At 41.2% G+C, this 27,623-nt stretch overlaps 3 protein-coding genes across 3 annotated transcripts; all 3 read left to right on the top strand.

The window, feature by feature from the left end:
* The first annotated feature begins 2,925 nt into the window (after positions 1-2,925).
* On the top strand, positions 2,926-7,831 carry LOC143612705 (protein S-acyltransferase 21-like). The gene is made up of 9 exons (XM_077086622.1): positions 2,926-3,026; positions 4,429-4,542; positions 4,960-5,274; positions 5,765-5,833; positions 5,923-5,994; positions 6,074-6,202; positions 6,296-6,376; positions 6,487-6,699; positions 6,786-7,831. The coding sequence occupies exons 1-9, from the start codon at positions 2,982-2,984 to the stop codon at positions 7,671-7,673; spliced, it is 1,926 nt and encodes a 641-aa protein (XP_076942737.1). The 5' UTR covers positions 2,926-2,981; the 3' UTR covers positions 7,674-7,831.
* An 838-nt stretch (positions 7,832-8,669) lies between these two features.
* Positions 8,670-10,996, top strand: LOC143612701 (protein S-acyltransferase 21-like). Its single transcript, XM_077086618.1, has 9 exons — positions 8,670-8,792; positions 8,894-9,007; positions 9,096-9,216; positions 9,656-9,828; positions 9,940-10,008; positions 10,089-10,160; positions 10,240-10,368; positions 10,461-10,540; positions 10,750-10,996. The coding sequence occupies exons 1-9, from the start codon at positions 8,748-8,750 to the stop codon at positions 10,994-10,996; spliced, it is 1,050 nt and encodes a 349-aa protein (XP_076942733.1). The 5' UTR covers positions 8,670-8,747.
* Positions 10,997-21,210: 10,214 nt separating this feature from the next.
* LOC143612704 (outer envelope pore protein 21B, chloroplastic-like) lies at positions 21,211-24,610 on the top strand. The gene is made up of 5 exons (XM_077086621.1): positions 21,211-21,462; positions 22,823-22,897; positions 23,239-23,391; positions 23,473-23,571; positions 24,408-24,610. Exons 1-5 carry the CDS (start codon positions 21,310-21,312, stop codon positions 24,489-24,491), a joined length of 564 nt encoding a protein of 187 aa, XP_076942736.1. The 5' UTR covers positions 21,211-21,309; the 3' UTR covers positions 24,492-24,610.
* Positions 24,611-27,623: the final 3,013 nt, after the last annotated feature.

Here is a 27,623-nt window from a genome sequence, read left to right as displayed (position 1 = left end):
ATTGCTCATGTTGAGCTGTTGAGTGCTTCCGAATTCGTCAGCCTGTTGGAGTGAACGTAAGCGTTCATCCAACTCAGCTTGGAATTCCCTTTGACGTTTTTCCGCCAACGCTTTAACTTGTTCAAGTATTTGGCAGGGGTGCCTCGTCTGTTGTCTTTCCACCTGGGTATCAATGAATCCCAGGGAAGGATTGTTTACTTCACTTGCCCCGGCTTGGGTAACCGGGGTAGTGTTCGTAAAATGTGTGTATTCGCCGGTGTTCCCCACAGTAGCTGGGGTTGTGGTTACCGGGGTTTCTTGGTTACTCCCTGGCCTGGGGACCGGAGTAACGTTAACCATCTTTTCGGAGGTTTTGAAAAAACTGAGAATTAGTTCTAGCTTTTACGCACGGATGGCGCCAATGAAGAAACACTAATTGACCCCGGGCAGATTACGGATAATCTGGGGGTTAAATAGATGTTTCCCACGAGGGTTATGTCCGGCAAAGATGGTTCTTCTGATAACCTGCAAAACAGACACCGTGAGCTCGTCACTGAGAAGGGGGGGTACCTCCTTGTGACCACCCTCCGGCGTGAGAATCAGACTAGATTGCTCTTGAATATAAGTGTCTATTAAGAGATTGCTAGAAAAGATAAGATGTGATAAGGTAATTTAATGTGTCTATACCATTCCAAGGTGTTGGAGTATTTATAGCCGAAGGTAGGTTTCCATGCAGGTACAGCCGGCTGAATAGTATCCTGTTCTGCCAACTGTGGGCTACGCACGTGCCATGCTGGAGGTTGGTGGGTAGGCAGCGGCTGATAGTGACCAGGCCGGCTGTGTACTATTCCTGTTCCACCAACTGCATGCTATGCACGTCCTCCGACAGGTTGGTGAGTAGGCAGCGGCTGATAGTGACATACAGTACAAGAGCGTGCTGCTCGTCATACTGTTGTCAGTGAGCTGTCGTATCTTTGGTCAGATCTTTTGTCCATACCTCGTCAGGTACAGTACAAAAGATCCTCCAGTATCGTACGGACTGACTCATTTGTGCGGGAGTGTTCCCGGCTTGCTCACTCCTTCTTCAGGTGACATTACTGAATTATTTAAGAGTTAAGTGCCTTGTGCGTGTAGCCTTGCTGCGCGGGTAGCCTTCCCTGATGGCTAGTATCCGTTGCTGCGGGAACATGCGGAGTACGTCGACCATTGGGAGGCTTTTCCTGGGGGAACAGCTTGCGTACTGCGCGTAAGGACGTCACGTCTCTGAGCATGGTGGGTCCTGCGGATCCAGTTGGTTTCTGCGCAGACGTCTCTTCAAGGTGTCTTGCAAGTTTAGCCTTTGCGCAGACGTCCCTGTTGAAGGTGAGTCTTGCAGGTTCAACTGCGCAGACGTCCCTCTTTGATGTGAGTCTTGCGGGTCCAACTGGGCTCTGCTGGGACCTACCTCTTCAAGTGCTTAATGAAGTTTACATACTCAAGATTATAGATGATGTAATTAGCAAGTTTTATTCACAAAGTGTTAAATGAAAATTCAACTTCAACATTGAAAATTGTGGAATTACAAGATTAATCCATTGAAAAGTAATAACAGCTTGATCAAATTATGTTGTGAAGTTTTATAAACTTAGAAAAAGTTTATAAAAACCTATTTAAACAAAATATGTTTAAATATTTATTATTTGAATCTCAAAAAATATTTGAAAGAATCATTCCACTTTGAAAATGTCTTTCATTCAACCAAACATTAGTGACTTAACCATCATGGTATGAGATCACATGTTCCAAGACGAGATTAGGAACGACTGAAACAAGAATCACATCATCTTTAGAATAAGAGATCACAAGAGTGATAAGGAGATTACACAATGAAAAAATTTAGCCACAACACCGACTGGGGAAAATATTGTTGACAAGGGTAGTAGCAACCGATTTAGGGTTCCGACGAATTACCCAAGTCAAGTGGACGGTATGGAGAGAATGGGGGAATCAGAGGGTTTCTTGGGTGACAACCATGACGTGTGTATGGCAAGAGAATGGGTGACGCTCGCTAATTGGTAGTGGCTCCAATGGGTGAGGATGTTTAACTAGAGATTATATTGTACCATGTATAATTATGTTTATATCTTATGACAAGACTGGAATACCACTTTACATAAACAAAATATTTAAGAGAGTTAAACATGTGAAGTTAATTGCATCACATATAAAAAAGATCAAGGAGTCTAAAACCGTAAATGTTATATAATAAACTGAAATAACAAATTTAACAAACCTCAAGTAGAGGTGGACGAATAAACCAGTTAACCGAATCGACCCGAAAATCAAACCGATACCAAACCAGTTTGAAACCGATTATGTAAAAATTGATTTAGAACCAATTGAAATCGTAGGTTCGGAAATTGTTTCTAATTTTCTTCTTTAAAACCGGTTCAAAACAGATTAACCGAACGACCAAAACCGGGTAAAAACTTGAACCGAAACTGATCGTAACCTAGTCAAAAAACCTGCTTCAACCCAAATTAATTTTGAGTTTTAAACCAATTTATGCACCTATAACCACAATTTACCCATTTGAAAACCACGTTAAGTAGACTTGAAAGAAGTGAAGTAGTCTAAAGTCTAAACACTACATTTCAGCCGGCAAAGCATCTCTAATATTGTGTCAACTTTGACTACCACATTTACCAATTAATTATTAATTTTTTATTCATATGTTTGCAGGCCTACAAGTTGTAGCACTTTTATGCACAAAACAAAGATTTAACAACCCCTGCCCTGCATCTTATTATTCAACTTTAGTATTGTAATTCTACTTCTTCTTCTTCCACGTACAAACCCTAGAAAGAACTTGAGGAGAAACCAAGCTACCGGGTCGGGTCGTATTCATCTGGGTCAAGATCAAGACTGTTGCTTATTTATGTGTTAATAATAATTTTGGTGGTTTTGTTGGAGATTCAATGGTTAATGGTGTTTGATTTGGGGTTTGACTTTGGGGTTTGACCATGGCTAGACGCCATGGATGGGAACTGCCTGCTCATACTTTCCAGGTAATTATTATTATTATTAAATTAATTGTTATGTTTGTGTTGTTTGATGTGAAGTAGAAATTTGGGAAATTTAAGTAATTTAGTAATTAATTAGCATCTTCTTAAATGCTTCTTGAAAAATTATATGTTGACCATACAAAGTAACACCCCAAGTAGTTTGCTTTAATCTTGGTTAGTAGTGAAACTAATTTTTACTTATAAGTTTTGGTTTTATGATTTTGAACTGTTTCATCTTTTCCTCAAATTCAAGAATCCATCTACTTGAGGTTTAGACTACTTCACTTGTTTTCAAGTCCACTTAAGTTAATGTGTTTTTGAAACGAGTAAATAAATAGTTGTTTTCATCCTCATGGTTTGCTAATATTGTCATTTCACTTTAATATATAAAGTTTACGGTCATAGTCTCCCTGATCTTCCATTTTTAACATCCTGCTCATACTTTCCAGGTACTCATTTTGCTTTTATTTAATTAATGATTATGTTTTATGGAAATTTGTTTGATGAGAAGTAGAAGTTTGGGATATTTAAGTAATTTTAGTTTTATGTGGTTAATTAATTAGCATCTTCTTAAATGCTTCTTGAAAGTTCTTATTTATGATGAGAATTATGCTCCAAACAATCCCAAGAATATGATTAAACTCACATCCAAACACCCCAAGTAGATTGCTTTAATCTTGGTTAGTAATGAAACTAATCATTGTTTGTAACTTGTTATTTAAAATGTTACTGAAAAGTGAAAGACAACCCTTGCTTAAATTCAAGAATCTCTCTACTTGAGGTTTGACTGAGCACATAGTTTGATGGACGGAAGTGTTTTGACTATCAGGGGCTGTTTGGTAGCCTCTTAATGATTAAGAGGCTAACTCTGAATCGGGGTCAGAGGTAGAGTCTGTTTGGTTCACTAAAAAGAAACCTCTTAATGGTTTATAGAGCCTGTTAATGGTATGATTCAAAGGCTATCTCTTAATCAGTCAGACATCTTAATAATTCAGTGTTATCTATATCTCTATATGATTGCTTAATAATACATAGGTGTAACTCTGATTATGCCAAATTATTTTTGGTACTAAAAGAATATGTTTTTTATTTAAGAGTAGTGTTTTCATTGAAATAGAAGACAAACTGCACCGTTAGCCCTTTTTGGATGGGAAAACTAAGACGTTTAAAAAATTACATTCGTAGATCTTGGGGTCATAACATTACTATTTGTGACCCATTGGATACGACTACGTATCTCCACAGCCTCAGCCGCAACAAAACCAAAAGTATTAAAATATTTGCCTCAGAATCGATAATCGATAGTCAGAAACTAAATATCACTGTAAATGCATATCCAAACAGCCCCTGTTGTCGTATATTTGCTTGTGTTTGGCTTCTTATTTGGTTTCTCTTAAATGTGCAGGTTGTGGCGATTACAGTTTTCTTCTTGTTATCAGTCGCCTTCTATGCATTTTTCTCCCCGTTTCTTGGAAAGGATATATACGAACACGTGGCTATCGGTGTTTATTCGTTCTTGGTAAATGAATTATTAATGCTTTAATCAGTAGAGGACAGGTGGGCTGGGTAGCAGGTTGACTTTTGGTACAATGGGTTAACCTGAATAGTTTTTTGCTCCAAACTATTTTAATCTTTTCTGTAACTAGTTGTTAAGTCAACAACAATTTAATATTTTGATTTAAGCTGTTTATTAGGTTTCAAGGTTTAAAAATACACTTTTGGGCCAGTTTTGACCATTTCCAGTTAAGCTAAACTTCTTTTTTTTCCTCTTCTGATTTTACCCTTTTGACACGTCGTTAATAAAAGATAACCTGAATGATTAAATATTTAAGTAAAATGGGTCGAAGTCCCACATTTAGTATTTAGTTATGCACATATTAGGCATCGATTCTTGTTCTTTATCTAATGGTGTGTCAACCCTAATATGTTATTATAGGCTCTCAGTGTATTCGTTCTTTACGTCAGATGCACCGCTATTGATCCTGCAGACCCCGGGATATTAATTGAACCGGGACGGGCATCACCAAACAGATCCCATAATGGTTCAGAAGCTCCTGGGAACGCGTCATCCGTTAGCAAGTCGGTAGTTAGAAATGAAGGAGTATACAATAACCGTAGCTCGGGCGGCTGTTGTTCAAAAGTTGGTGAGGTCCTTTGCGGTTGTATCGTCAAAGAAGATTGCAGAAACGATGAAGAAATGCAACAAGGAGGCGAAGAAGAGGCTTTATTCTGCACATTGTGCAACGCAGAGGTATCGTTAATATCTAATTACATGTTTATTTTCTACATGATATTATTGTCTTAATTAAAATCCACGAGTGGGTGGCCCGCACTTCGCAGCGGGTTCATAAGAGTTAAATCTAACCCGACATGCCTTAAACACTGATTATATTTGGGTATTATTATTATAATAATAATAATTATTATTATTATTATTATTATTATTATTAAATGTTCATTATTATATGTACTTAATGTAGTGAATTAGATATGCATTAATAAATAATGTATATTAATCATTAGTGTTTACAAAAGACCATTTTACCCCTTGAAAAGTTTTTATTACTCAAAGTGAATGCATCAAGTGTTGTATTATGTGCATCAAATGTTGTAACATGTAAACCTCTTAAATTTATAAAGTTCTTGATCTACCATTCTCGAGTGTTTTATAATATAGTATATAGACATGTGGCAGTTTCAATCCATTTGTCGGTAAATGGGTTTGTTTTGGTTTCTTATAGGTGCGTAAGTTTAGCAAACATTGCAGGAGTTGTGATAAATGTGTTGACGGGTTCGATCATCATTGTCGGGTGAGTTTATAAATTATAACTCCAGTCTGATTAATGACATTTGTTTGAACAATCTGTAATTTAATTTTTTTGAGTTTGTTGTTGTGCAGTGGTTAAACAATTGTGTGGGGAGGAAAAACTACTTTACGTTTGTGTGCTTAATGGCGGTGAGCCTAGTTTGGGTACGTGTTAAATATTATTAATATCTCTGTGTTTATTAGTGAGGTTAATTAAAATATGGGGCTGTATTGTTCATGTCAGCTAACTTTTGAATTTGGAGTTGGTGTTGCGGTTCTTGTTCGATGTTTTGTTAATAAACATGCTACAGAGGATCAGATTTCCGATAGACTTGGAGATGGATTTAGTTGGGCCCCTTTTGCAACTGTTGTGGTATGTTTGCTTTCTTTTAACTTTAATAACTACATTTTTTCTGATCATTTTACATATGAAACTCTAAAATAAATTATGGATTTCTTTTTGCAGGCGATATGTACAGTTGTTTCCTTTCTAACGACCATTCCGCTAGGAGAACTCTTCTTTTTCCACATAATCTTAATTCGCAAGGTTCGTTTTTGTAGGCTTCCACTTAAGTCAAATAAAAAAAACATCTTTTATGCATTAAAAAAAAACACTTTTGGCCAAACTGTAACATGTTGATGGTCTGATGGATGCAGGGTATCACAACATACGAATATGTCGTTGCCATGAGGACACAAAGTGAACCCCCGGGACCGTCAATAGACGGAATGGATCAACAAAGCTTGCAATCTTCCCCAACTAGCTTGGCTGTCACCGCCATGAGTGGCAGAAGCTCCCTCGGTTTGGGCTTGGGCCTGAATTATAAAGGCGCCTGGTGCACCCCTCCAAGAATATTTATGGATCATCAGGTACCCCCAAAGTTAAAATTTTCATTTTTAAAAACAACTTTCTATAATAATAATAATAATAATATTTTTTTATTATTTTTAAACAGGATGAAGTCATAGCTCATTTAGAGCCTGGACGCCTTCCATCAACTGTTGACCCAGATGCGGTCCAGCCACCTGACAAGGGTAAACGACAACCTAACCGTCCGGTTCGAATCAGCGCTTGGAAGCTTGCGAAACTGGATTCAACCGAAGCCATGAAAGCAGGTGCTAAGGCCCGAGCCTCGTCTTCTGTTCTTCGACCCGTAGGCTCTAAACCCAACCAATACGATCAAGATCATTTATCCAGCAGCAACGTGAGCATAAAAAGCAGCCCGAACAGTAGCCACCACCACCACCGGTTTCATGACTCGAAAAGCTCGTATCCGCCTAGTCGAGCTAGCCGCGATGATACCGAAACGTGTGCGCATAGTGTGGTTAGTAATTTAAGCAGCCCGCAACCCGCCCAGGACCATTTTAACCCGATATACCAGTCGTCCGGGAACCAGTCTCCATGGTCTAACGAGCCCGCTCCACCCGCGCCGGTGGCAGTGCCTGTACCTGCACCCGCACCAGCACCGCCACCAGTTAGGTTACCACAGATGCCTAGGAGAAACGCGGCTGCAAACGAGGGTACACGATCATCTTCCGTGTATTGGGATCAAGAAGCGGGCCGGTTCGTGTCTGCTGCTAAGGTGAAGCCGGGAGGTGGTGGGTCTACCTCGCAGGGTTCGGGCACCGAGCTTACATACACGGGTCAGTCGATTTTCTTTGGTGGGCCTCTTGTGGGGCCCAGCGGTGGGGGTGGCCCACAGAGGGAAACGACCACGAATGCTTCTGCCATAACGACCAACACGTCGAGTTATTATCAGCAGGGTAGATCGCAGCGAGGTGGGCAGCTTCCGGTGTTTGTGCCAAGTGAATCTTCGCAGCAAAGATTACATAGAGACATCTAACTCTCATCGGGTTTGTTTTGTTATTTTGTAGAGTTGTTTCTTGAATTGTTCGACTTTTGACTTGATTTTCGAATTCGGTGCGGTGTGTGTTTGGATGCGTGGCTGAACTATTACTACGATTAGTGTTTGTATAAACTAGTTATCATTTTGATTTTAAGTTAGTTGGATATTGAAATAGAAGCTGTAGAAAGGTAGTTTTTCATAAATGTAAGATATGTGATATGACCTTGACTTGTAAAGGCCAGGCTTCGCCACTGCTCACAACTAACGCGTTTTAAAAATATGTCATCTCCATCCTTGTTAAATAACAATTATACCCTTATTGTTAAAAATTAAAAAATAATAATAATAAAAACTAAAATAAAACCAACATGAACTTCACTAAATACTCTAACCATCACACTTCATTTTAAACTCCGTTAGAAAATCGAACCTTCATCGCCACTTTCTGACAATTATTTCGATCGACAACTGACACCTCTTCGTTCCAATCCACCCTTCGGATGCCTCAAACTGAACTTCTTCGACTTCAATAATTTCGCCGTTCCGATCATCAACTTATTTTGACATAACATCTTGAATTGGCATATACACAAGCGGGTCAAAATAACATACAACTATCGTGCTACATAATTATTACCACAAGTTAATAACCGCATTAACTATATGTCTATATTGTCAATATCAATCATCTGCAAACGGGCCATTGACATGACAAAGCTATAATACTTCTTTATCTATTGAAAACGGTTTAAGGTTTCGTTTACTAGAATGTCCGGATCAATATCACTAATTCACAAAATTACAAACGGGTCAATTTCATTATCTTTCTATACTAACAACATTAGCATCAACAAACTAGTCAAAACATCAATTATGCTATCCACATCAACGTTACTAATTTACAATATCACAAACGAGTCAAAATCATCATTTTACTATATTACCAACATTTGCACTAACTGGTGATTTTTGTGTGTTAACTTTTGTTGGAGTTTTGAGGATTCTATGGTTTGGTTGACTGTGAATGGTCTTTGATATCGGATATTTGCGTTTTGACTTTGGTTTTTAATCATGGCTAGACGCCATGGATGCGAACTTCTTGCTCATGCTTTCCAGGTACTCATTTTGTTGTCATTATTAGTTATGTTTGTGTTCTTATTGAATGTATGTTTGCTTGTTTTCGGCTTCTTATTATTTAGTTCCTCCTAAATGTGCAGGTCATGGCTATTACCGTCTTCTTCTTGTTGTCTGCCGCCTTCTATGCATTTTTCTCCCCGTTTCTTGGAAAGCAAATCTATGAACATGTGGCTATCGGTGTTTATTCGTTCTTGGTAAATAAATTCTTTGTGCTTTTGGTTCAAATTATTTTAATCTATTCACTAAGGATTGTTTCATCGCTATTATGTTATATTGTTATAGGCTCTCAGTGTATTTGTTCTGTACGTAAGATGCGCAGCTATTGACCCTGCAGACCCCAGGATATTAGTTGAACCAGGAAGGGTATCACAAAATAGATCCCGTAACGGTTCAGAAGCTCCTGGTTAGTGATTCAAGTCCATATCGTTAGTTAGCTTGCTAGTGTTCTTTCTTCTTTTTTTATTTAAGGAATCAAATCATCAAAAACTTAAAATAGAGGTTTGAAGTTAAACTTAATCGATCAAGTGAATCAAAAACCGAGCACGATATTGCATAAACCTTATATAACTCTTTTTATCAATAACAAACGAAAACGGTATAAAATAACAATAAATTCTAGGACTTATTTATAGGCAACTAATAAGTTACTCAACAAGAAATTTAAACTAGGAAGAATAAGACTAGACTTCTAATTTAAATAGAAAAGATAACTTATGCACCAAGTTATTCAACTTAGTCCCTGAACTTAAGATCTCCTCCAATCCGTCATTTTAGATCTTCCGTACCACCCTTATACTTTTCACATTAACCATTCGGGTCCTTCAAGTTGGTATTGCATCAAGTTTCACATTTGATGTCTGGAAATGCATCAGCTGTTAGCAAGTCGGGTGGTTGTTATTCGAAATTTGGTGGTGTCCTTCGTGGTTGTATTGTGAAAGAAGATTGTAGAAATGATGAAGAAATGCAACAAGGAGGCAAGCAAGAGAATTTATTTTGCTGGTCATGTAATGCCGAGGTATTGTTAATATCTATTATCTAATTACATATTATGTGCATGTTTATATTTTTGTTGTGCTTTAGAACAACCACCATTTGGAAAATGAGTTTATTTTGTTTTTTTTGGTAGGTGCATAAGTCTTGCAAACACTGCAGGAGTTGTAAGAAATGTGTTATCGGGTTTGATCATCATTGTGTCGTGAGTTCTAAACTTGAGCTTTATTAAAACAGTGAATCTTTATTTTAATTTGTAATTATTGTTCTTAAATTTATATGCAGTGGTTGAACAATTTCGTGGGGAGGAAAAATTACATCACATTTGTGTGCTTAATGGCGGTGAGCCTAGTTTGGGTACGTGTTAAACACTATTAATATTTTTGTGTTGGTTAGTGCAGTTAATACAAATATGGGGTTGTATTGTTCATGTCAGCTCACTTTTGAATTTGGTGTTGGTGTTGCGGTTCTTGTTCGATGTTTTGTTAATAAACGGGCTACAGAAGATCAGATTTCTCATAGACTTGGCGGTGCATTTAGTCGGGCCCCTTTTGCAACTGTTGTGGTATGTTTTCTCACTTTAAACTTCAAATAATTTATGTTCACAGAAAATTGTTCTTTTTTTAAAAAAAATCTTTTTTTGTAATAATTTTGCAGGCGATATGTACGGTTGTTTCCTTTCTAGCCACCGTTCTGCTAGGCGACCTCTTCTTGTTCCATATAATCCACTTGGCAAGGTTCGCTCTTGTACACTGCCCCTACTGCAATGAATCGATGTTGAAAACCAGCATTGTCTTAAGAATCTGAAACTTTTGATAACTAAGCAGTGTGTCAAATATGATTATGATTATATATATATATATATATATATATATATATATATATATTTGTTTTCAATATATTTTCTTGATAAAAATGATTTATTATGCACCAATGAAACTTTTTAACAGACTTTAATATGTTGGTGGATGCAGAGTATCACAACATATGATTACATTGTTGCCATGGGTAAACAAAGTAGCCGTCCGGTTCGAATCAGTGCGTGGAAGCTTGCAAAACTGGATTTAACCAAAGCCATTGACGCAAGTCCTAAGGCGCAGGCCTCCTCTTCTGTTCTTCAACACAATGTATTAGATCCGAAACATTTATCCAGCAACGACGTGAGCATAAAAAGCAGACCTGACAGTAGCTGAAGAAACACTAATCGACCCCGGGCAGATTACGGATAATCTGGGGGTTAAATAGATGTTTCCCACGAGGGGTTAGATCCGGCAAAGATGGTTCTTCAGATGACCTGCAAAACAGACACCGTGAGCTCGTCACTTAGAAGGGGGGGGGGTACCTCCTTGTGACCACCCTCCGGCGTGAGAATCAGACTAGATTGCTCTTGAATATGTGTATATTAAGAGATTGCTATAAAAGATAAGATGTGATAAGGTAATGTAATGTAATGTGTCCATACCATTCCAAGGTGTTGGAGTATTTATAGCCGAAGGTAGGTTTCCAAGAAGGTACAGCCGGCTGAATAGTATTCCTGTTCTGCCAACTGTGGGCTACGCACATGCCATGCTGGCAGTTGGTGGGTAGGCAGCGGCTGATAGGGACCAGGCCGGCTGTGTACTATTCATTTTCCACCAACTGCAGGCTATGCACGTGCTACGACAGGTTGGTGAGTAGGCAGCGGCTAATAGTGACAGGGGTTGGTGAGTAGGCAGCGGCTGATAGTGACCAGGCCGGCTGTGTACTATTCCTTTGTCACAGTGAGCTGTCGCTGCTTTGGTCATACCTTTTGTCCAAACCTCGTCAGGTACAGTACAAAAGGTCCTCCAGTAGCGTACGGACTGGCTCATTTGGGCGGGAGTATTCCCGGCTTTGGGCGGGAGTGTTCCCGGCTTGCTCACTCCTTCTTCAGGTGACATTACTGAATTATTTAAGAGTTAAGTGCCTTGTGTGTGTAGCCTTGCTGCGCAGGTAGCCTTCCCTGATGGCTTGTATCCGCAGCTGCGGGAACAGGCGGGGTACTTCACCATTGGGAGGCTTTTCCTGCGGGAACAGCTTGCGTACTGCGCGTAAGGACGTCACGTCTCTGAGCATGGTGGGTCCTGCGGATCCAGTTGGTTTCTGCGCAGACGTCCCTCTTCAAGGTGAGTCTTGCGAGTTTAGCCTTTGCGCAGACGTCCCTGTTGAAGGTGAGTCTTGCGGGTTCAACTGCGCAGACGTCCCTCTTTGAGGTGAGTCTTGCGGGTCCAACTGGGCTCTGCTGGGACCTACCTCTTCAAGTCCCCCCAGTCCAATGTTCTTCTCATGAATTGTTAATAAGTGTGGTGAACTTTTGGACTTAAGCAAAGGGTTTTGAAAAGTGTTTAGTTTTACGGTTTTCCATGGGGATTCTTCCCGCGGAAGTCCTAATGTCACGTGCAGAAATTCCCGACTTTTCTGCTTGATCTTTGGGTATGATGCGGGTAGGTCTGTAACCTCCTCGCAAGTCAGGAGCGTTGTGTTCCACTTGTGTAGATTCTCCATGAGGTTTTGGTAGTTTTGAACATAGTGATCAATTATGTTAAAACAACCAATTCCATCTTGGAGCTTCAAACAATCTTGTTCTCGACGTTCCCGCTATGCGGGGATGTTATTCCCGTTTCCGCAAGCATGGCCCAGAAGATCCTTCTTGGTTTCAATTCCCTGCAGAGTGCTAGGTATGTGAAGGGTTTCGCCTTGACACTGTACCCGCACTCGTATTATAGATACTTTACTTCCAAGGTATTCCTGGCTTCAATTCCCTGCGGGTGCTAAGTATGTGAAGGGTTTTGCCTTAACACTGTACCCGCACCCGTCTTATAGTTACTTGGTCGCCGAGGTATTCTTGGCTTCAATTCCCTGCAGGTGCTAAGTATGTGAAGGGTTTTGCCTTAACACTGTACTCACACCTGTCTTATAGTTACTTGGTTGCCAAGGTAAGGGGTATAGTCCCGCTTACTTTTGAATCTTTTTTAATCTTTTTGAAATTCGAAGAGTTGGTGAAAGGATAACAGTCCAAACTGTTGAAACGTCGTCCGACGGTTTCTTCTGACAGTGTCAGGACGTGCAGGAAGTTATGGCGACGTGACAGTATATGGTCATTCCAGACGCTTTTTCAGGCGCGTGGGCGCGAGTTTTCGGGCGCGTGGCCGCGAAGTTTACGGCACGCGTCCTGTCAACAGCTGTTGCCAGCTTACTTTTTCCACGTGTCATAGTTTCATTGGACCTGCGTTTTCCTCTCTCCTCCGCATTAAATTCATCGCATTTATTGCGATGAGTATATAAAGGGGGAGAGGGTGCAGCTTAATCCACACTTTCACTTCTCTCTTCTTCTTCTAAACGATTTCCGGCGAATACTCTAACGTTTCCGTCGAGCATTCTCCTGAAATCGTTCTTCTTTACATCCCAAACATGTCTTCTCATGATCCTGAGGTTACTGTCGAGGAGTCCGATGCATACCTCGAGAATCCGTCGGACAAGGATGACAAGAGTACTGCTGGCGAGTGCCAGTGTGCTCTTCCAGTCGACCTCTATCAGTACGTCGTCAGGAAGTTCATGCTCGAGCCTTTCGAGCCTGAGTTTCCTGCATCTCATCAGGCGGTGTACGATGCCCCAAGGGCAAGATAGGGGTGTACGCTGCATTCTTCGTCTATGGGAATCTCAGGTTCCCATTGACGAAGTTTGTATACCGTGTTCTGGAGAGACACGATGTGCATCTGACTGAGGTACACCCAATGGCGATCGCCAAGATCCGCCATTTTGAGTGGGTGTGTCTCATTCTGGGTGTGGAGCCCCATGTTGACCGCCTGATGACCTTCTATTCCTGGAGGTGCATCCAGGGGTGGTATACCTTGGTCAATCGGATCAAGGGTTTGAAGATCTGCGCTACCGAGCGCAGTTTTCGATTTTGGAAGCGGGAGTTCTTCTATATCTCCGCTCGCGTCGTCCCCATAGCGATGACGTTCAAGAACGGGAGAGCTCTCCGGAACCTTCACGCCTCCAACTACCAGGAGGCGGAATGGTTCTCCAAGGTTTCCCGGATCCAGTCTCCGGTTTACCGCTTTGCGGAGTCCGGGATGGTGATGCTCGGGATGAGCCGGGTGTGGAAGGAGACGTCACAGATTCCCATCGTCCTCGAATACGGTTTGAACTCTGTCCCTTACGGTATGCTTCATATTATCCGTTAATTTAGGGTTTTTGTTCTAACCGTTTTTTCTTTTTGTTCAGAGGGAAACGACTTGCAGTCTCTCCTGCAGCCGCGGGAGAGTGATGGTCCCGCTCAGATGGGTATTCGTGCTATAGATGAGAACGAGTTGCCCATCCTTGAGCAAACGGCGGATCGGTTCCTGGAGGTCTACCCGCCGGGCCACCCGATTCTAAGCGCCACGCGGCCAGGTAAGGAGTTATTTAACCCTCGACCTGTCAATGCTCAAACCTCTGCTGGAATTCCTCTAATCTTGTCATCTTCTGATGAGGAATCCGCAGATGGTCCATTCTTCGCGAGGAAGAAGAAGGCTGCCGGCGGGAAGGGCAAGGCGAAGGTTGCCTCCACTGCCGATCAGGAGAATCGGTCAGAGTCGGAGACCGAGAGTGAAGAGGTGGCGGGGAACCCTGGTGGTGATGAGACCACTGTTCCGGAGGTTGAGACAGCTGTCACCTCCGGGCAGCCTAGTACAACGACGGTGACCGGCGTGAAGAGGCCGGCTCCATCGGGTTCGTCCCCGCCTATTCGCACCTTCAAGCTTAAGAGGACTCGTAAGTATACTTCCTTTATCTTAACTGCATAACTTTCCGCCATTATACTTATATATCTTCTTTGTGCAGGCGTGGATGCTTCCGCATTCCAGGGTGGAGCGGGGAGGAGCACCTCCGGACCCATGACGGTAGGTTTGGTCAACCTACCTGAGGCGATGACCCAGGCGACTGCGCCTGCTTCAGTTGTTGGTTCAGTTGCTCACCCGGTTGAGCCAACTGTTCCAACTGTGACGACGTCCCCGCCGGCTGTCAGTGCCATATTCACTGATTCCTTCACTGAGCCGGCGGTGAGTGTTTCTGTGGATTCTTCCACAGCCGCGGTTGTGAGTTCACCTCTGGTGAGCTCACCTCCGTTGGTTTCTACCACGGCGGCCTCCGCTATGCCTCCTCCGGCGCCGGCGACTACGGCCGGTCCTTCAGGTATGTCCGGGGTTGGGGCGTCAAGCCAATCTCTGCCTCCTTCCCATCTACCTGACCTCTTGGATGGATATCCGTTAGGTTCGGGTGATGGGTTTGGCGGCTACAGGCCTGTCGTCGACCCTACAGGTGCGTAGGGTTATTTTGGCCTTTTATTATTTTATTTTATATTTTTTTTATCATCTTTTCCTAACTGCCTTTTGTTTTTGCAGTGTCGGATTCCAATGAAGTGTATGTTCCACGATGGAACATCCGCCGATGAACAACCCTTCGGACGCCTGTGGAATGCGTCGAGTGGGCGCGCCAAGCCGCCCCAAGGGGGCGCTGGGGGAAGCAATGTCAAGCTACCAGGAGGGTAGGTTGACAAATGAGCTCCGGATTCTCCTAGCCCGGATGCAGCCGCGCGTCGAGCTGCTTTGTCGTGAAAACGACAAGTTAAAGGCATCTCGGATCCAAGTAGTAGCTCAGGCGCGGGCTGTCCGAGAGGAGAACAGGAGGTTCTCCGCTGTTGCTGCGGAGAAGGAGAAGGCCTTCAAGGCCCTCGAGGTTGAAGTTTAGGCCCGTCTCGAGGCCCGTTCAAAGGCTGCCCAAGCTGTTAACGAACAGCTTCGGCTGGCTAAGGAAACTGCACGGAACGCAACTGAGAGGGCCACCAAGGCTGAAGCTGTTGCTGAGCCTCTACGCCTCGAGAATGAGGAACTTAAAGCCAAACTAGAGAGGCTCCAACAGGCTCATGATGCCTTGGCCATGGAAGACGCCAAGAAGCTCCAAGAGATCTTGGACCAGAGGGGCGTGCTTGACCATACTGAGCGTCACCTAAAGGGCGTCGAAGAGGCTGCGGCTAAAGAAGTGTTGCTTGCCAACCTTAACAAAAGTGAAGCCGAACGCGCCCGTAACCAAGCTCAAGCTGCCCTCCAGGAGGCTCTGGTTACCAAGGAATGGCTACTACGAGAAGCGTTGTCGCAGGTAAGCTTAGCTTCATAATGTCTTCACGCTTTTCTTTATACTTAGAAAACGTTTTGATACTTGTATTTTTGTTTTGTAGGTTGTGCATCGGGTCTTCACGGACACATCATATGACGATGCCATGAGCGCAGCCCTCAACGCTTCTCATGAGGATGGGGAAAAGGCTGGCTTCCTGCTTGGTCTAGGGTTCGTTGAGAAGGGCATCCCACCTTCCAACTTCCCTATATATGATGTGGATACTGAAGCTGCTTATGACCAAGCAGTGAACCAGTATGCTGCCTTTCCGCATCCAGTGGTGGAGAAGGTGAACGAAGTTGCTGCTGCTGATGATGGGTTAACCATTCTCAAGACCTTCCTTGAACCGCCACAGCCAACTGATGGTGCGGGTACAAGTGGGTTTGGAGGGAGTGGTCCTGAAGCTTGAACCTTTAGATCCCTTCCCACTGTTAGGATAGGTTTATGTTTTTGTATAGATTTACACTCTTGTAGGCGGGTAGATACCCGACCATTCTTGTAATACTTGAATTTTTATGGAATGTAAATCTTTTGTGCGGGTAGGACCGTCACTCTTGCTTTATAAACGTTGTACGACTTGCTCATGCATATTATAGTTTAATTTGGCACTTGTTTTGCCGCATAAACAATATATGATTCGCTTGTGCATACTTTAGTTTAATTTAGCAATTTCTTAAGTACTTTGAATAAGTTAACCTATCAACGTGGCAGATAATAGGTTAAAGTTTTGCTTCCTCTTTCGTGATTGTGCGGGTAAGACCGTCACTTGCACTTAGCAGGATGTCTAAACTTTACCCATATCTGACCTGCGTGGAGGTTTTCCTCATTTTTTCCTTGAAGATATTTTCTAAGTGTTCTGAATAAGTTAACCGTTCGACGCGCGGTTGTCAATAGGTTAAAGTTTAGTTTCCTCTATCATGATTTGTGCGGTTAGGCCCGGCACTTTCATTTAGTGGGATGACCGAACTTCACCTATGACTGACCTGCGTGAAGGTTTGCCGTTTTTTGTGTTTATGCGGGTTTTGCCGCCTTCCACACGCAACGATTTCTTCACACTTATTTATGCGGTGAAAACCGGCATATCGGTGTTTTGAATAAATTAACCGCTCGACGCGCGGTTGTCAATAGGTTAGTTCGGTGTCCTCTATCATGATTTGTGCGGTTAGGACCAGCACTTTCATTTAGTAGGATGATCAAACTTTACTTATGACTGACCTGCGTGAAGGCTTTCCTTATATTTTCTTTAAAAATTTGTCATTTTGTGTTTATGCGGGTTTTGCCGCCTTCCACATGCAACGACTTGTTTTCCCACTTATGTATGTGGTGAAGACCGGCATATCAGTGTGGAAAGTTCATTAAGTATAAATGTAAGACCATCAGCGTCAATGTGATAAGGAGAATCATTTCCATTAGAAGTGGCTCTGGGCCTTTTCTTTTACAAGTTTGGAATTGATCTACATGCAGACTGTGTAATTGAGCTCCCTTCCATGTTCTTGGGAGTGTCATCGAGCCTTTCGAGCCGATATGCACTTGGTTCGGAATCTCGTTGTTTACGCAGTAAGTAGTCTCCGACATTGAAGCTGCAGTTTTATTCGTGTTTTCCCCAACTGGGGTTCTACACGCATTAGCCTGCTCAGCGTTCATTACGCCACGAGGTGCGTGAGCGTCCCATCTCTGACAAATGCTTCGACGATGTCCTTCAAGTCTACGCATTCCTCGGTGTTGTGGCCTCTTGTCCTGTGGAAGTCACAGAATTTGCTCTGATCAGCGTTGTGACGCTCTCGGATTATTGGAGCCTTTGGCCATGGGAGTCTCTCGGTGTCGAATATCTCGGTGACGCTTTTGGTGAGTGGCGTCCATCTGGAGTTCCGGTTTGACGACGGCATGTTATCCTTTCCGCCAAACCGAGGGTGCGAGCCGGATGAGGTGTCAAAGTTTACCCTTGACTGCCAAATGCCTAGCTTCCTCTTTTTGTTTAGTCGGGCGGTAAGGACATTGTTTTCTCTTGTTTTCTGGGTGTAGAGGTTTGTGCTCTGGGGAAGATCTCTACCCAGTTGCTTTTCCGTTTCCGCGAAGCGTTTAGCTGCTGTCATGATGGCATCTCATGTGGATGGCATGCCATCTTTACCCGTTAAGGTGCGGATGAGCTCTGGGTCTTTTGTGCCCTGGATGAAAGCAGCGCGAGCAAGATCTTCGCTAATACTACCCAGACTTAGCTTCTTTGAGTTGAAGCGAGTGATGAAGTCTAGCAAAGATTCATCTTCCTCTCGAATGCAATTGAGGATTGTCCATTGCTCTTCGGTATACTTTCTTTGTTGGCTGAAGTGTTGGCTAAACTTCTGTTGGAAGTCTGCCCAATCATAGATGTGGTGGACCGGTAGACGGTCAAACCACGCTCTAGCCGCTCCAACTAGCGTCATCTGGAACATATAACACCACGTGGGTTCCGTCCAATTGCTGACGGTTGCCCCCGCTATGAATCTGTTCAAATGATCGTCTGGGTCGGATATACCATCATAAGTGCCGATGTTGGGCATCTGCTTGGCACTCTTCGGGGCGATTGCTTCCGCAATGTCCCTTGCAAATTTGGACGTTCCCGCATTTGCAACAGTTGGTCTAAAAGCTTTGGAGAAGTCGCGTGGGTTTCTACCCGCGTTTTTTGGTTTGAAAGTTTCTCCCAAATTCCTTCTCGGTTGGAAGTCCGTGTCCTTACGCTTCCCTTTCGCCTTATGGCGAGGGTTTACGTCGGTGTCGGATTCCTCCGAATCATCGTCCAAGTACTCGCACTCATTGCTCATGTTGAGCTGTTGAGTGCTTCCGAATTCGTCAGCCTGTTGGAGTGAACGTAAGCGTTCATCCAACTCAGCTTGGAATTCCCTTTGAAGTTTTTCCGCCCACGCTTTAACTTATTCAAGTGTTTGGCGGGGGTGCCTCGTCTGTTGTCTTTCCACCTGGGTATCAATGAATCCCAGGGAAGGATTGTTTACTGCACTTGCCCCGGCTCGGGTAACTGGGGTAGTGTTCGTAAAATTTACTGCACTTGCCCCGGCTTGGGTAACCGGGATAGTGTTCGTAAAATGTGTGTATTCGCCGGTGTTCCCCCCAGTAACTGGGGTTGTGGTTACCTGGGTTTCTTGGCTACTCCCTGGCCTGGGGACCGGAGTAACGTTAACCATCTTTTCGGAGGTTTTGAAAAAACTAAGAGAATTAGTTCTAGCTTTTATGCACGGATGGCGCCAATGAAGAAACACTAATCGACCCCGGGCAGATTACGGATAATCTGGGGGTTAAATAGATGTTTCCCACGAGGGGTTAGATCCGGCAAAGATGGTTCTTCAGATGACCTGCAAAACAGACACCGTGAGCTCGTCACTTAGAAGGGGGGGGGTACCTCCTTGTGACCACCCTCCGGCGTGAGAATCAGACTAGATTGCTCTTGAATATGTGTATATTAAGAGATTGCTAGAAAAGATAAGATGTGATAAGGTAATGTAATGTAATGTGTTCATACCATTCCAAGGTGTTGGAGTATTTATAGCCGAAGGTAGGTTTCCAAGAAGGTACAGCCGGCTGAATAGTATTCCTGTTCTGACAACTGTGGGCTACGCACATGCCATGCTGGTAGTTGGTGGGTAGGCAGCGGCTGATAGGGACCAGGCCGGCTGTGTACTATTCCTTTTCCACCAACTGCAGGCTATGCACGTGCTACGACAGGTTGGTGAGTAGGCAGCGGCTAATAGTGATAGGGGTTTGTGAGTAGGCAGCGGCTGATAGTGACCAGGCCGGCTGTGTACTATTCCTTTGTCACAGTGAGCTGTCGCTGCTTTGGTCAGACCTTTTGTCCATACCTCGTCAGGTACAGTACAAAAGGTCCTCCAGTAGCGTACGGACTGGCTCATTTGGGCGGGAGTATTCCCGGCTTTGGGCGGGAGTGTTCCCAGCTTGCTCACTCCTTCTTCAGGTGACATTACTGAATTATTTAAGAGTTAAGTGCCTTGTGCGTGTAGCCTTGCTGCGCAGGTAGCCTTCCCTGATGGCTTGTATCCGCAGCTGCGGGAACAGGCGGGGTACTTCACCATTGGGAGGCTTTTCCTGCGGGAACAGCTTGCGTACTGCGCGTAAGGACGTCACGTCTCTGAGCATGGTGGGTCCTGCGGATCCAGTTGGTTTCTGCGCAGACGTCCCTCTTCAAGGTGAGTCTTGCGAGTTTAGCCTTTGCGCAGACGTCCCTGTTGAAGGTGAGTCTTGCGGGTTCAACTGCGCAGACGTCCCTCTTTGAGGTGAGTCTTGCGGGTCCAACTGGGCTCTGCTGGGACCTACCTCTTCAGTAGCCATCACCAATCACCATCGGTGTCATGACTCAGATAACTCGCATTCTCCTAAGCGAGCCAACCGTGATAACAAATTGTAATATATATGTTGATGTATGTAGGTGTCAAGTTTATTTGGTTTTTGTGTCTTGAAGTCAGTTTTCTATTGTTAATAATAAAAAGAGTACCTCTGTTAATAATAAAAAGAGTCCATAGGTACGTTTGTTCAAATCGTGTTCGTGCGGATTGAACCTATGATCACATTATTCGTTCTTATAGTTAACAACCTACACCGGCACTGATCTGCGTTGTGGTGTTTATTCCAAGTGAATCTTCACATCAAAGATTACATAGAGACATGCTGTTATAAATTGGCTATTTAATAATGATTGAATTGCAATAGATAAATAAAGCTAGAAACCAAGTACTAGTCGGATCAATAATAATAGCTAGAAAACTTTAAGATGGCAGCAAACAAGGAGTGAAGCAAAGCACACATAATCCAAATAATATACACGAAACATACAAATAAAGGATAATCTTTTTTTTATTTTTAAAACGGCTCCTTAAATTTGGAAAGCCCTGTGCTCCATTTGCGCTACTATGGCCAGATATACTGTCTTAACCGAGCCCAGGCTTTTAGAGTTTAGCTTGAGCGTTACTTTGAGAAACCATACTGATGTCTATCACTTGACAGTCGTTTTATAAAAGTAGTTTTTAAACTTTATTACTATTATGATTTTTTTTCTAAATTTTCAGATATCCGATTTGTTGTGCGACTGAACGTCTGAAATTTCGAATATCCAAACTTGTTACGGATTTTACTATCTGAAAGTTCTGTATATCCGACTTTAAACACCCTTAGAGATGAGGATGAGGTAGGTAGCATATCGGTATTGATCCTGAAATAAAATTCTCAGAAGCAAGTTTGCTTAGGCATCAAGTACGGAATGGAATAAAAACAAATATCCTTTCCGCCATTAAAATAGCAGCTAGGGTTTGACCAACTGTGAGTCAATTGAGAAATGGAGACTTCTCTCCGGTACGGTGGTGGAGACTCGAAGAAGAATCAGAATCCTCAGCCACCGACGGTCAAGTACGCCGCCGGTGATGTCAGCTCCATCAAAATTCACGCCAAACAGAAGCTTCAGATCGACGACTCCAACACTCTGCTTCAGGTATTCTTACTTTACTTTCAATAATAATAATAATCACATACATTTGAATTTCAATGAATTGTTTTACTAGCACAATGTTCTGTACTGTACTACTGATGATGTTAATTTATTTGTCTACTATGCTAATAGGATTGTTTATTTGATTACCATTTTGTCTACTGCTAATTCTCTCCTGTCCTTTCCTAACACCATTTTAGTTCGGGATAAAACCAAAACAACTTATTGCTTATTATACATTTGGGTTACATATTTATTAGTTTCTTATAACTTTATTAAATAAAGAATCAAAATCTATAGTTTCGGTTTGGTCTTGGATTTCGATTGGTTTTTTGGGTGATTTTATTTTCTGTACCATTGATTCTGTCTATTTTTATCTATTTGATAACAAGATTCAAGACGGTTGAAATTAGGGATTTTGATTTCAAAATGTTTAACAATAAGCTGTTAACATTGGATTAAAAATATCATGTTATACATATATTAAACTTGGATTGGATGAACCTACCCTCAATAGAGGAGAACATAAGTTTCAAATTAGTTTCATTTTAAGAAAGTAGCTTTTCAGCTAAACAGAAAATAGGCCCGTCGGTCGGTTTAAAGGTCACCTAAGTTACACCAATCGCACGCTAGGTTAACAAACTTCAAGATTGCTGTATTCAAAAAGATGGAGCATTATTTTAGTTGTAGTGTAATCAATTTAATATACTTATTTGATCATTTGTAAAATCCAAATAAATGAAAAAAATAGCGATAACAATCGTTGAACTTTGAATAAATGGGTATGCGTTTAACTAAACTAGGTATTGATTCATATGAACTATTTTGATATGATAAAGTATTTGCAACTTTAATGAGACAAAAAAACATCGAAGTTAAGGCAAGCATTAGTTTTCAACATTGGCACATTAAAAGTAAAGTAAAAACAGTGTTTCTGACAATGTTCTCTGCTCCCAAGTATAGTCTTTTATCCATTAATTTTGCAAGTATGATTTTGGAAATTAAGTGTTATATGTAATTGCTACAGAAGTTGAACACCCTTCTATGTTTGGGTACGCTCAAACTTCTGGAAACCTAGTTACCCTGTGATTTTGTTCATTACTATAATGAAGATTCAACAATATATTCTCCTTCATATGGAGGATGTTGATTATTCATCTTACTTTTCAAAGGCATTTTTTCTTTCTAATTATCGTTCTATATAATTCATAATTATATAATACTAGACCCTCTAGGGTCTTGTTTCTTGGGTCATTACAAAAAGAAAAGTGTTCTTTGTGCTTCATTACAAGCTAATTGTTTGCAGTTGAGCTATAGCTCAATATTTAACGTTTGATTAATTTCTGATTTGTTAATTCTGCAGCTTAATGGAGAGCTCGATACACGGACCGGAGCTCCAACTTTTCTTTGTGCACTTGTTCGACACTTCTATCCTGATGTATGTTACCATTTGTATGCTTACGTCTTGTATCTTGACCTACCAGATTTGGCAATTTCGACAGATTCACTTATGGCAGGGTTGATACGGGCTATGCTTTAACTTTAACAAGTCAAATGTGGGTAAAAATGAAAAAAAAAATCAGCTAAGAAGGAAATAGTCAAATGTTTAAAAGTCGCCAAAAGTGTAATTTTAGTGCAATAAACCTTCTAATTTTGTTTTTATATAAAAAAGATTATTACTGAAAAAGATAATCATATTTGCTATCTCTATCAGAGCCATCTAATTTCTTAATGGGTTCATTCAGATTATATTAAGACATCTTTGTTCTTGATTGATAGCTGTCAGCTAGTGTTGGAGCTGGATTGCATTTTGATAAAAATGAGAAAGTCATTTGTACCTTGCGTGGGAAAAAGGCATATCCTATGGCATTTAATCGGTCTGTGAATGTCGTTCTTAAAGGCCGTTGTGATATTGACAAAGAGTTGACTCAGGTGGCGTGTAATTTTACTGTTCCAGTATTTTGGTTTTGATTATGCGTTTGTTTAATATATAGCGCAATATGTTTTAAACAGCCAACACCACATGGAGCTCTCGAGTTGGTATGGAACATCCTGGATTTCCAAAAAGACCAAGACGTAAGGCTCAAAGTTGGCCACGAAATCATTGACAAGGTACTTTTTTTTAAACCTATTTTACTAGCACGATTGCTTGTTAAAAGCCAATTTGGTTCCTTTGCCAAATTTTTCTAGGTAACCTGTTATTTAATTCTAAAAAATCAGTAATTTACAGTTGCGATCAGTTTTCTTGTGTTTACACAACTGATTAATGGCATGTAAATGAACCAAACGGACACGAACAAGGACATGCTCATGTTCATTCATTTAAATTTAAATGAACACGAACACGTGATGAGACAAATATTGTGTCCATGTTCGTTCATTAAAAGATGAACACGTTCTTGATCGTTTAAGTGCGTTTGTTTAAAATCTAAATGAACTATTCACAAACATAACTGAACAAAGATAAATGGTTATAAATGAACATCTATGGACAAACGTAAATGAACAAAAACAAACATAAATGAACATAAATGAACATAAACAAACAAATATAAAACTATTAAGTAGATGACTCATCCATATAATATTTAATTATTTTCTATGAATATGTAAACGAACATAAAGATGCGTTCATGTCCGTTCTTTCAATTAAACAAACTCAATTTTTTTTGTTCGTGTTCGTTCGTTTACTGTTTATAGTAAACTTCCCGCCTACTGTTTATAGTGGCATCAATTAGCAATAATCAGTTCCCAACCATAAACACACATATTATGCCTTAATCTTTGAAGAAAATTTCCAAATTTACATGACAAAACTAATATTACAGAACTTTGTTAAAGCGAGAAATAACTTGTATCATTTCGGCAATTACTCTAATGTAAACTGTAATATTGATCACTTTCGAGGATTAAGTATTTGTGATCTCACCATCCTTTTATTTCTGCAGATACCGTATGCACAAATCAGGGAAAACAACTGGACATTCAACGCTGATATTACTGGAAGATGGAATGTGAGATACAACCTATGAGACCATGAACTTATATTTGTTTATACAATTCAGGTTTTTGGTATATTGTTCACACTATTACCATGGTTTGGTCATTTGTTGGAGTTAACTAGGATTTTTGTCTTCGATGTTCATTAGAGCGCTTAAAATGGGTGGTTTGGGTAGTGTAATTCCGATCCGATGGCGGACGGATGTGTTGTTTTGGGGGGGGGGGGGGTTAAGGCCCTCACTCAAAGTCAAATAACTAGTGTTAATTTTTCAGTTGTGATGATACCTAGGTCCACTTTAATTTATATAGCATGTTGCCTCATTAAAACCCTTGATTACCAAACCCAATACAATATGAAATGAGTTAAGTGCCATTTTCATACCCGTGGTTTGCTTAATTACGCAACTTTAGTATTTTTTTCGAATTTATTGCAATTGGATACTTCACGTTTCAACAACATGTCAGTTTAGTACTTTTTTCTTACCCTGTTTATTTTGTTCGTTAAGTCAGGGGTAAATTGGTAATTTCATTTATTTTCTTTTTTTCTTTTAAACTATTTCTCCTTATATTTATTTTCTAAATCAAAACATCAGTGGACCATATTATCTGAATATCATATGATCCTCTTCAACCAATCCTAAATAAACCCTCTAAACTAAACTCTTGTTATTTTTCCATTTTTATCACCAGCGACAAGGTCTTCCAGCTAGACATGCACAAATCGGGTATTGTTAAAAACCCGAACTGGTTCGGAACCGGGTTTTTTTCACACCGAGTAGAAAATGGGACCGGTTCCAGTCAGGAACCGGTTCGGTTCCGGACCCGAACCGATGACATGAAATGGCAATTTTTAGGAACCGGGTAGGGTAGGAACCGAGACCGGGTATTACGTAAAAACCGGTTTCGCCGGTTTTTTTTTTAAATTCAAATAATATAGCCATTAGGAACCGGTTCCAACGGCTATATAGCCATTTTTGACCGCTGGAACCGGTTTTTTTTACTATATAAACCTTACCAACATACTTTAAATAGCAATGTGTTGTGTGTTATCAAGTTAAACCACTTTCAAAAGTATAAAACACACTCTAAATCACATTAAGGTTAAACCGAGAAGAAATGGCAACTAATGACGACGTTGTTATGGTGATCGAAACAACACGATGCCCCGATGTTTGGGTTCATTACGATTTGTGTGTCATGACCAACGCACAAGAGATGGCTCGGTGCAAGTATTGCTCAAACCTTACGAAAGCATACGAATAAGTATTGTCGTGAGAAAAGAAGTTTGGATGCCAAGAAAGCGTAAGCGGGGGATTCGTCCGGCTCTACAACTCAAGCATCTACCGCCGGTGACAACGCTTAATCGTTTTAGAACGCCGGATTAAAACGACGGACGTTGTTTTTTAGTTTAAGTTGTTATGTTTAGTATCGATTATGTTTTAATAATGTTTGTAATAGTTATTGTTTAAATAAATAAAATGTTGTCGTTATTAAAAAAGTAACAAAAAATTAATCATGACTAATAAGAAATAAACCGTTACTAGTAATAAACAAAACAAAAGTAGTTATTAAACAAATCAAAACTAAATATTAGTTGAACTTGTTACAAATAATTTTACTAAAACAAATAAAAATTACAACTCTTCTTCGTCTTCATCCTCGTCTTCACCCTCGTCTTCATTATCGGAAGAAAGCTCGTCCTCCGCCTCCTCATCATGAATAGGACGCTCTATTGGTATTTCGTCTTCAAACCTCTAGAGACTCGGGAGTTAATTTTGTTCTTCGCATTGATAATACCCTCCCACTAAGAGTAAAAATCGATTCGGAAGCAATCATTGAGGCTTGTACGGCAAGCAAATCACGAGCCATGGCGGATAGAATAGGAAATTCGTTTTGTTTTCCTTTCCACCAAGCCAACAAATCAATATTGCGAATTTCGTCGACCGTTACGCCCTCAACATAGTTTGCTCCACTATATCGACCAAGTTCGCTAGTTGGTGTGTTTCCTCTTTGCCTCTTAGATGCCGATTCACGAACCGCATTCATCAAGTTTTTAAGTGGGTCCTTGCATGGCCTATTAGTTGTTTTTTTTCACAAAAGACGATCTCGTGCTTAAACCATACATTTGAAAATAATGGTCATAAAGGTCTTGAAGGTTTTTGTTGAACTTTTCCTTCGCCACCGTCGACAACTTCGGGTCGATCTCGTGCATACCCATGTTGTCGAATATTTCCTCGATCATTGTCTCAACCCCATGAGCATTCCAATAGGGGTTTAAAGCGGCGGCACAAGTAAAGACCGACGGTATGTTTTCAAAATATTTTAAAAACTTTTCCTTCATCACCACAACAATATTCTTGAAGAGTTTGTTCTTCTCCTCAAACTCTTTAAAAGTACAAGACATGTAGTATAATTCTTGCAAAACCCAACAACTAGTAGGGTAATAGACTCCCGATAACTTTGTTGTTGAGTTTTTGAACACGTCAAGATACTCCAACAAAAACTGACATTGACCCAAACACTTTCCGAAAGCATATCGGCCTCGCGTACGTCAACAAGATTGTTATGAAAACTTTGTAGAGTTTGGCGTTGGGCGAAAGCACACTTGAGCATATGACAAGTTGAGTTCCAACGGGTTGGAACGTCCCAATTCGGCCCCAAATACTTTCTTTCAACCGACTTGCAATAGTTCTTATATTCAAGATGTTTTCTTTTACCACTTTTGAAGACATCTTGTAACATAAGTCTAAAAATTTTTAAATCGTCGCAAATGTTTTCATTGTCGAGACCTTTTTGAACAACCAAGTTAATGATATGTGCAACACATCGAACATGAAAAAAATCCCCGTAACAAGGTGGTGAATATTTAATGATAATTTTTCGGCCGCCTTAGTATTGTTAGATGCGTTGTCAAACGAAATCGAAAATATTTTATTTCTCAAGTTGTAAGTCGTTATAACTTCATCAAGCAATTCAAACAATTTTTCGGCGGTATGTGGGAACGAGAAGTTTTCAAAAGCGATGGTGCGTTTCATCAATTTTCATGTCACCGGATCAACCCAATGAGCGGTGCCACATATGTATGATTCGGGCAACCCGTGTGGTGCCGACCAAACATCGGTAGTTAAACTAACATTGCTTGTAAAGAATGAAAAAACTCGATT

Source organism: Bidens hawaiensis, unplaced genomic scaffold, assembly GCF_021521415.1.
Source record: "Bidens hawaiensis isolate Kalapana, Puna unplaced genomic scaffold, B.hawaiensis_p1.1 tig00035365_1, whole genome shotgun sequence".
In the NCBI taxonomy this organism is placed as follows: Eukaryota; Viridiplantae; Streptophyta; class Magnoliopsida; order Asterales; family Asteraceae; genus Bidens; species Bidens hawaiensis.
This window is presented reverse-complemented; position numbering and strand designations above follow the sequence as displayed.

What these genes read in the sequence shown, in the direction of transcription:
- LOC143612705 (XM_077086622.1), top strand. Translation starts at nt 2,982, where the DNA reads ATGGCTAGACGCCATGGATGGGAACTGCCTGCTCATACTTTCCAG. An exon ending in GCACATTGTGCAACGCAGAG is followed by an intron (nt 5,275 to 5,764) that starts GTATCGTTAATA and finishes GGTTTCTTATAG; the next exon opens with GTGCGTAAGTTTAGCAAACA. An exon ending in ACATAATCTTAATTCGCAAG is followed by an intron (nt 6,377 to 6,486) that starts GTTCGTTTTTGT and finishes TGATGGATGCAG; the next exon opens with GGTATCACAACATACGAATA.
- LOC143612701 (XM_077086618.1), top strand. Translation starts at nt 8,748, where the DNA reads ATGGCTAGACGCCATGGATGCGAACTTCTTGCTCATGCTTTCCAG. An exon ending in TTCTTGCTCATGCTTTCCAG is followed by an intron (nt 8,793 to 8,893) that starts GTACTCATTTTG and finishes CTAAATGTGCAG; the next exon opens with GTCATGGCTATTACCGTCTT. An exon ending in GGTTTGATCATCATTGTGTC is followed by an intron (nt 10,009 to 10,088) that starts GTGAGTTCTAAA and finishes ATTTATATGCAG; the next exon opens with TGGTTGAACAATTTCGTGGG.
- LOC143612704 (XM_077086621.1), top strand. Translation starts at nt 21,310, where the DNA reads ATGGAGACTTCTCTCCGGTACGGTGGTGGAGACTCGAAGAAGAATCAG. An exon ending in ACTCCAACACTCTGCTTCAG is followed by an intron (nt 21,463 to 22,822) that starts GTATTCTTACTT and finishes TTAATTCTGCAG; the next exon opens with CTTAATGGAGAGCTCGATAC. An exon ending in TTCGACACTTCTATCCTGAT is followed by an intron (nt 22,898 to 23,238) that starts GTATGTTACCAT and finishes CTTGATTGATAG; the next exon opens with CTGTCAGCTAGTGTTGGAGC.